The sequence below is a fragment of the Notothenia rossii genome, assembly GCF_949606895.1.
Source record: "Notothenia rossii genome assembly, chromosome: 5".
Classification (NCBI taxonomy): Eukaryota; Metazoa; Chordata; class Actinopteri; order Perciformes; family Nototheniidae; genus Notothenia; species Notothenia rossii.
Genome location: NC_136903.1, coordinates 80216979 through 80227086, shown reverse-complemented (window position 1 = coordinate 80227086; position 10108 = coordinate 80216979). Strand labels below are relative to the sequence as shown.

Here is a 10108-nt window from a genome sequence, read left to right as displayed (position 1 = left end):
CGTCACAGAAGTGGCGCTACGGCTATTGGGCCAACTCCACCAATCAGGAGGAGACAGCCACGGACATTGCCGTTCGAAAGCGCTGGAGACGCTGTCGTACATATGCCAGGCCTGTAGATGGTGCTGTTCTCACAGAATCAGCCCATGCAAAGACAGTGTTAAATTGAGCGAAATGAGGAATGGCTAAAATGCATGATCTGTTTGGTATTTTGAAAAATAAAAAGTATGAATATGCCTTATATAGGTATATTATTCAAATATAGCATGATAGGTCCACTTTAATTATATAAGGAGAATAGTAAAACAAAGTTGACAGTGGGCAAAAAATTCCCCCTCAATCTGCACCAAGAGGATTTTGTCTGTTGTTGACCCGTATACGTTTTTTGTTTCTTCTTGCTGTACAAAACTCCTTAACCGGGCACTGAACTGAGCTGTACCGGTTATGTACGTTACAGCCCTAATGCATCAGACTGCAATACATTCAATAGTGTTTCTATGTTTTACCATTCCATTGTTCATATAATCAGCCACCCACCAGGGCCCTTAACATCCTCCAGGTATATTTTCTACAGGTCGAAACCCGGAGCCTATTTTCAAACTGTTATGCATCTATAATTGAGAACATATTGATTTCTGAATACCTTGCACCATATAGCCAAGTACAGTGGAACCTGTTCAACAAACTATCTTGTTTCAACAATGCTATAGTTCTCGAAATCAAGGCAGAACTAGGGTGGCTCTTAGCCAATGATCTCAGAGGCCGGCACACACTTACACATCAGGACGAATACTGCGTTCAGTAGGCCGATATGTTCAAACGGGCTAAGTATGTGGGATATGGTGGCAAGTGTTGCTACGATGCAGTTGGCCCCTGCTAATGTTATTAAACGGCACAGCACTACTATTCGGGAAATGGTTGGCACTAAAGCCTTGGAGTATAGTGAAGGAGGAGGGGGTGACACTTACAGTAAGTGGTGGTTTGAGAGACGTTTGTTCTTGAATGTGACTTTGAGGACGGCTTTGTTTAGTTTGGCACTGAAAGAGGTTGAAAAAAGACCAGACGGCAAGAGGTAAAGTGTGGACTCGCAAACTCTCTCATGAGCTTACACTTAACACACACGCTGAATATAAAAACGTACAATGACTATATAGTGACAAAAAATAAGATAACGTCACACCAAGAAGATACAAAACCCAAAATGCTGGAAGGTAACGCAGGGCCTTAGTGAGCTGACATTTACCCTGGAACACACACACACACACACACACACACACACACACACACACACACACACACACACACACACACACACACACACACACACACACACACACACACACACACACACACACACACACACACACACACACACACACACACACACACACACACACACACACACACACACACACACACACACACACACACACACACACACACACACACACACACACACACGGTGACATATGCATGACAATGGGCAAACCAGACAGCAGAGGGATGGGGGTAAATGCAGAGAAGAGGTGCAAGGCCATATCCTGAAGCAACTGTATTTAATGAATGGCAAAGGGCAGACTGTGGGAAAAGTGTGTGTGTGTGTGTGTGTGTGTGTGTGTGTGTGTGTGTGTGTGTGTGTGTGTGTGTGTGTGTGTGTGTGTGTGTGTGTGTGTGTGTGTGTGTGTGTGTGTGTGTGTGTGTGTGTGTGTGTGTGTGTGTGTGAATCTTAAAACATAAAAGAAAAATGGAGTGACATATAAGGAAGGCTGCGCCACTGTAGATAGGGAGTTGGGTGGACCTCAAGCGGGAGACAGAGAAAGTGAGATAGATACTCGAGTGATGTTCAGATCAAGACATTGGCAGCGAAGACAGATAAGCAGGTTTCATTGGCAGATTGATTGACAAACAGACAGGCTGACAAAGACGAACAGATATATATAGTCGAGCTTATATGAATAAACTCTTGGAAAGCCATAAAAGAAAGTAGCTGGGCAGAAGTGATCCTAGCTAAGAATCTAATGCTGCAGTGATTCCTTTATCAAAACTCTGCATACATGATACAAAAGTAACCAGAAGACGAGGAGAAAAATAGGCAGACAATGTGCAGCAAAAGACAAAAGGGAGAAAGATAACTATATTCAAGAAACGCCGTAAGGTATCAACTTCAGACAAAGATGAATTGCTGTGAGAAAAATACAGCATTCTCCCTTTAATCACAGGGAAGAATGCCTTTGCTTTAGAAAAGTGTAAAAAGCAAATACAGATAACAAAAGAACAGAGCTTTTAAGCTGTCGGGGGTTTTAGCGGGCTAAAGCTCTGCTGTCTATGGGCGGTCATGTTATTGGCACACAAAGCTGGAAAATGACTGCATCCAATTACACTGTATGTCTTTTCTAACTCAGTCACTCTCGTCTGCCGATGAACAGTCAGGGTTTCGCTTGTTTGCTCACAAATATTGTTGGATTATTATTGTCCTTCAGCGCAGCAGATAAATGGCCTTTTGAAGATTACAAAATGACAAAAACCCAGTGATAACGCAATGTACCGGTATTTCAGAAACCTTACATTACCTGGAGACACTTGATTGTTTGATTTAGAAAACGAAAGATTTAACAATCAGTTTTGGTTTTGTAAAATCTCGCAATCCAACAAAACAACATTTTGCTATTGAGTTTTTCATAATGTTACACGCAGAACATGCAATATCCTACTTTTCAGAAAAAGACTCCACTTCCACTTTTTGAAGGAAAGCACAGGAAAGGTATATATTCCATTACTAACAGTATCACCTTTAACATTATGTTTCCTCCGAGGTCTATTGAATTTCATATTTCATACTGTAATATGAGGAGGTGCGCTCTCTCATGACTTAATCTGCAGTGCAAGTTGCTCCCTGTCGACCCTGAACAACCTGCAGCCGTACTTTACTTTCCCCAGTAAAACTCTTCTGTGCTCTGATAGATCCTTGTTATAGACAGGCAGACTGTGTGTCCAGAGGGGTCTTGGGGCTGCCCACTCATTTTATTTTCATCAGGTCTGACTGATAAAGAGCCTCTTGTGGAATCTTTACTCTCTATTTGACTCATTTCCAGTTATTTAGCTATCATTCAAAGGGGCTACTTGAGTATTCATATTTCAACCCAGGGGTCCAAGAGTTTTCAATCTGAAAACCGATGGTGTGTACATGAAATTATTCTTATAAGATATACAGATACAAAGATGTGTGTCCTACTTGTGTAGAAATACAATGCTGCATTTGTTTGGGCCACGGAAATTTGAGTTTTCAATGAATAAAATACAATATTAATATAAAAGCACTCACATCGGTCCAATACTATATATATATATTATATTTTATTAAAATGTCTCAGTTAATGATATACCAGTTATAGAAACGGTATGCTGCATAAGACACATTTATTATTACGCATTTGTATTGTTTAAGTTCACTATATAACTTTGTATTCACTAGCCCCTCACCCCTATTCCACCGAGCTTAGCACTTTTGACTTTTGTTGTTATTTGTCTTGACTTGCTTGTAAAATGCTTTGAGCACCAGGAAAAGCGCTATATAATAACATGATTTATTATCATTTTGATTATTACTATTATTATATGGCCTTTGTTGTCTGTATAAATGTGTTTTAAGGACTCAGCCTCCTTAAAGGACCTTTTGAGTAATTGTGTTTTCAACAAAGACAGCAGTGGGTCTGAAAGACATAACAAAGCTCCACAGCTAGCAGCGCAGCTCAGAGCTAATGCACTAGCTAATGTATCAAAGTGTGCCGTGAAGGGCGGTAAAAGAAGCTCTTATATATAAAGAGGGACAAATGGAGGATGGGAAAAGATGGATCAACAACGACAGCTGCACGAAAGAGCCAAGGATGAGCAGATCAAACTACAGATGGGTGGATAAAGAGAGAAATAAAACTGTAAAGGACACAAAAAAGGATGCGTATAGGATGTGGACTTCTTAATCAGGCACTTAAATGGGAGGTCTTTTATACTTCCATCTTAAATCTAGGAACATTTATATGCCCTTTTGAGTTTGAACCTGGGATAGAGCACTCTTTAGAAGTCTTAAAGGTCAGTCTGAAAATCCAACCATCTTTAAAGGAGTACTGCAGGAGAGCAAGATTTAATCTCTGCTCGATTATCCCAATAAAGAAAGGTTAGACAGAGAAGATGTCAGCGATAGAATGTTTGGGATCGAGATGGTACGAAAGAAGATGTCTGGAATTTCAAAAAGGTGTAAAATCTTAGTCTTTCAGGCGGACAAACTCAGATTTGTAAGATGAATACACTTCGGTTCATAGTCATTTGACAGTTTGGCCTGCAATACAACAAACAGTAATGTTTGACCTCAAACAACAGTTTGAAAAGGACTAGACCTCAATTATAAAGTCAACCCAACCTTCTTCTACAAACGTTAAGCCCACACTTTTACTTTTACTTGTTGAATGAGACTGAAGCATTATCTTGAAATGCATTTTCCCTTTCACTCGTTCTCTTTTCGTCTCTTCTGTGTTCCCCCTCTCTTTCTTTCTCCTTCACACACACACACTGTCAAGGATAAGCCTGATTGAATCTGTATTCAAGAAGAGGAAAACAGCTTGCCTTTACTCTGACACTCACAATCTGAATTCATACAACACATGGTCCCAAACAAAACCCACTAAACTCACATTAACACAGTTTTCCCCTCCAAATAGCACCATCCCACTGGCAAATGGATCTTTGGAAGTAGTTTCAAAAGACTGATTGCTTTTAATTTGTGCCTTTGCTTGGCTTTTATCGACCGTTTAAACCGCCAAATTCACCAATCGTTGTGTTGTGCCTTTCATCTACTTTGGAGCCGTATCAGTGCATTTTGTCACGATAATAATGTGCAAATTGCCCCATTCGTTATTGTTTTTTGATGGAGAAATCGGGTAAAATAAGCACTTTGTAGATAAGCGCAGGGTCTGCACAGTATTTGTGAAAGTATCAGCAGAAAACAGAATGCATTTCAAAAAGCTGAATGCCAAAACTGATTTTAATACACTAATAACGGTGTAATCTTCCTATCAGAAAGTTCCAAAACACAGAGCACGCTTGGCGAAATCTGCTCAGTAGTCGTGTCTCATGGATTTAGCTTCCTATCTGAAGTGTGGAAGTATGCAGATGACTATTCTCTGAAGTTAACCGATTCAGTGTGACGACTGAAAGGATGGTTTGTCAGCTTTTTCTTCCATCACTGTCAAGATTCTTCCAGGTCTCACTAATGAACTGCTATCCTTCTATTGTATTTTGAAAAGCGGTGAGCTAATAAAAGAAAAAGTGTATCTTTAAAAGGAAAGTGAGTTACTCTTAGTATTCTGCTAAGTTTGTTATTTAAAGTTCCCCTATGATACTGTTTTTCATCAATATATTATAGGTCTCAGATATATACAAAACATGTCTCTGAAGTGTTTGGCTCCAAATACCAAACAGATCATGCATTGCAGCATTACCCATAATCCCCTCTGTTTCAGCCCTGTTTCCAAAGTGCTGATTCTCTGTCTGTTACTTTAGATGAAAACAAGGAGCCCCTCCCCACGCCCCTCTGAGAGATATTTGGTTAAAAAGAACACAATGGTGCTCTAGGAGGAGATTCAGGTGATAAGGTGGGGGGGGGGGTTAACTTGGTTGGTGATTGGTTAATAGTTACACAAGTCAAAAAAAATGTATAACATCATAAAGTGGCCAAAATCTGATCAGCTCATTTTCAGACAGGTTTTTATAGAAATGGATCAGGACAAAAAGGGAGCGAACCCTTTTTCCTGAAACTTTCAGACTCTCTTTACACAGAGGAGACACATGTTGATGTATAAAATACGTGAAGAAGTTGATTTTGCATAATAGGAGACCTTTAAAGAGAATGAGCAAGGAGTGATAACCAAGAAAAAACAAAACAATGATAATGGGAAATGCATTATTAGTAGAGATATGTGGATTTACTTTTTTCAACAAAACAAAAACACAATTTCTCTGGCGCTCCCACACCCACGCAAAGTACAGTGTGTAACCCCCGCCTACCTTCTTGGCCTGATGGACGCAGCTCATGTACTGTCGGGCCAGGCTGGAGCAGAGCAGGGTCTGCTGTGGATGGTCGCTGTAGCACTGCAGCACCTGGGACTGTAGCCCGCTGCACACGGAGCCAATCTGCCGGGGTCTGCACAGAAACACAGGGCAGGGGGGGGGCAGGGTCAGTGCGATTAGAACACAACCCTGCAAACTGAGGATGTCTTTATTAACTGTGTGCCTACAATTACTACGCTCTGCGTTTTGGTGGTTCATTGGACTGTCGTTTTTAAACTCTGCCTCTCCTGTTAAGAGGCCTAGTAAAAGAAACGAGTGATAACTTTGATCTTTTGTTAATCCTGTGCGAGGTATTGAGCACTCTTATTGCTCTTTCTGTTGTGCTTCCAGAATATTTGAATTTTTTTAAATAATTGTCATGTTTAGTCTTTCTTTTGACAAATCATTTTTCAAATACTGTATGACATTTTGTTATAATTAAAAGTGAACTCTAGCACGGCAGAACATCTTCAACACAGAAGATAAATATGTTAAAATCAAAGATTAACTTTTAAATGAACGTCTGTTTTGTCACTTTCAGTAAAATGAGGTAACGTAATGTTAATTGAGTCTCAGCCCAATTATGAAAGCTTTTCCATGTGTGGTTTCACAAACTGAGCGTCTGTGGGGACATTACCGGGATGTAACATCTGTAAAGAAAACACCTGGAATCACAAATTGAAAAAAAAAGAGAAGAAAACGAGGATCTTCAAAATGTCAACTTTAAAGCTAATCCAATTTGATACGTTTATTAGTACATTATTATTTATGGTATAAGGAAAACATGATTTTCTTTCTTTACAACCTGGGATCTGCCGTCATATTTCTGAAGTGGATTTTCAATAATTACACATTTATGTTTAGTCTCACTGACAAACTACAAGCTGAGATCTGACAGTGTCTTACTAGAAGGAGTGAAACAGGTCATAGAGCAGAAACATTATCAAACATGATATAAACAGCCATAACACAGTTGAATGTTTAGTCAAAGAACCAGAGAGCCGTAAAATATGACTTCTCTCATCATATCTCACGATGACATTAGTAAACAAGTCAGCAACAGCATAAACCTCAAATTTCAGCTTCTTACTGGGATAAAAAAAAAAGAATGGCTGAAAATGAATTAAAAAGGAAATCACAGGTATTTACTCAACTCATACTGGAATGGCCGAGTTGAAATTCAATGTCAAATTTGCACCAACAAAACAAGAAAAATCAATTAGATCCAAGTGACTAAATGTAACCAATTCCTAGAAGGCTAAATCCAAACTACAGTAACAGCCGGCGTAATGCTTTCTGTTTGTGTCATTCAATCTGATGAAGAGACAAGGAAAATAATAACATTATAAGATTGTTTATGTTGTTTTTTGTTGCAGTTGGAGAAGCTGAAATAGTTTTTAAAGGCTCCAAGGTGCAGCCTGTGGAAAGAGATGAATTATGCATTGACAAAGCAGCTTAGGAGTCAGAGTCAAACTTTCTCATTTCTTTTTATCTTACTTACGCACATACAGTACAAGCCGGTGTGGATAAAGCACACAATCATATCCACACACACACACACACACACACACACACACACACACACACACACACACACACACACACACACACACACACACACACACACACACACACACACACACACACACACACACACACACACACACAGACAGAGGTACGAATGCTAATCCTACATGAGGGTAATCCTTGAGTGCTCCGTTGCTTGTAGTAATTTACCTGCTGTTGTGACAGAACTCGTAACTGGAAGGATTGGGATATGGATATATATGCACACACACACACACACACACACACACACACACACACACACACACACACACACACACACACACACACACACACACACACACACACACACACACACACACACACACACACACACACACACACACACACACACACACACACACACACACACACACACACACACACACACACACACACACACACACACAATGTATAAATCACTTCAGGGGACATTACATTGACTTACATGCATTTCCTGGAGACTTATCCTAACCTTAACCATAACCAACACATGCCTAACCCTAACCCTAACCCTTAACCTAACCAAGTCTTCACCCTAAAATTAATGATTCCCCTTATGGAGACCTCCATTTTGCCCCCCATAAGGGAGGCGAGTCCCCACACGTGACTGTGTAAACAGATTTAGGTCCCCACAAGTATAGTAATGCTAGGCCACACACACACACACACACACACACACACACACACACACACACACACACACACACACACACACACACACACACACACACACACACACACACACACACACACACACACACACACACACACACACACACACACACACACACACACACACACACACACACACACACACACACACACACACACACACACACACTTATTATTCACAGCGCTGCATCCTGTTCAACCTCTCATATTCGCACTCAGTCCACTGGCAATAGAAGAGAGCAAAACTGAAAATAATACAAACCGGAGAAGAAAAGAACAACTGAATATAATAGAACAATACAAAACAGAACTGAATTTTGAAAAAGACGAAAACAAATCAATCAAAGTATATAAAACAACAACACAGAACAGAATACAATGGAAAATAACAGAATATAAATATATTAGAACAGAAAAGGTAATGAATTCTAAAACAATATTTACTTTAAGTTATTTAGGTAGTTTCACATATCACATAGTCTTTTTTGCTTTTGCCCAGTTGTCATGGAAATAAAGACGTTCTTGTTTTTCTGGCCACCAAATTAGTTCTTATTCATGATATGTTTTCATAACCCCTCGAGGTGAGATTGTTTTGTCAACTGCTGTCACACAGGTCAAGACTGAGCTTTGAATCTCAAATAGAATTCAATAGTATACTATAATAGAATGTAAAGCAATGAGATGTTACTCCGCAGTCTGTTTACACTCTGTATAACACTGAGGGGAAAAGAACACACAAGACAGAGAGGGAAATAGAAAGAATTAGTGTTCAATTTGATAAAGAGATGCATGACTTCCTTTAACATGATGAGACATGCCTATTTCTTTTTGGAAGCTGACCACCTGACATTCACATACGCAATCATGCACGCACACACCACACACACACACACACACAACTGCCCTCATGCCATGCCATAAAGCAATTACAGAATCATAAATCCTTCACATATGAATGAGCTCAGTAGTCCCTTCCTTCACTGACAAATACACACAATAAATTAGTGTGCACATTTGAACTGTGCTTTGTAAATGCACTGCGTGTGTGTGTGTGTGTGTGTGTGTGTGTGTGTGTGTGTGTGTGTGTGTGTGTGTGTGTGTGTGTGTGTGTGTGTGTGTGTGTGTGTGCCGTGTGCAGCAGAGGGTAGAGCGACAGGATTAAATAAATCACTGGCGGAGAGAATATTCATGAAAGGGAAGTGAATGCAACCTGAGAGAGAGAGACAGAGAGAGAGAGAGAGAGACTGAACTTGACAGTGACGTATTAGATGACAAATAACCCTTGCAGCTTGCATAGACAAACAGTAACCCATGGCAACCACCACAATCTGCATTTTACCTCTGCCTCGTGGTACGGTGCCACACCACTCTGTGCCTTAATGTTTAGTTAATGCACTTTATGTAATGTTTGGCATCAGGTTCCATTTAAGTAAAGAAAGCTGGAAACACTCACCTGTCGTGGTTGTACCTTGAGATATTTATAAAATACTTAATAGTCTTTTGATATAGGGTATAGGAGTTTGGGCTGAATGGCTCCAATTCAAATTAAAGAAACCTTATGAGATTTAAAATATAGGGTTTGCCGAGGTCAGCTCTTGAAAACAAACAATGTGTATTGTTGCACTGACGAATGCTGTTGTTGTGTTGGTCAGTTTTAAACCCGTTGCCGAGAGTTTCAATCACATGATTTAAATGATACGACTGGCTGATGTTTGACATTCTGAATGACTCCCTTAGAGAAGAAGATAACAGCAACAATAGGCCAAAGGT

General features: G+C 40.0%; 1 protein-coding gene across 2 annotated transcripts in view; it reads right to left on the bottom strand.

Moving 5' to 3' along the window:
• Positions 1–10108, bottom strand: part of chchd6b (coiled-coil-helix-coiled-coil-helix domain containing 6b) — a 56705-nt gene that overhangs the window by 6597 nt on the left and 40000 nt on the right. For both annotated transcript variants that reach the window (XM_079682198.1, XM_079682199.1), the window contains one exon: positions 6056–6191. In XM_079682198.1, coding sequence (XP_079538324.1) covers positions 6056–6191 — 136 coding nt within the window. The remainder of the gene's footprint in view (positions 1–6055; positions 6192–10108) is intronic.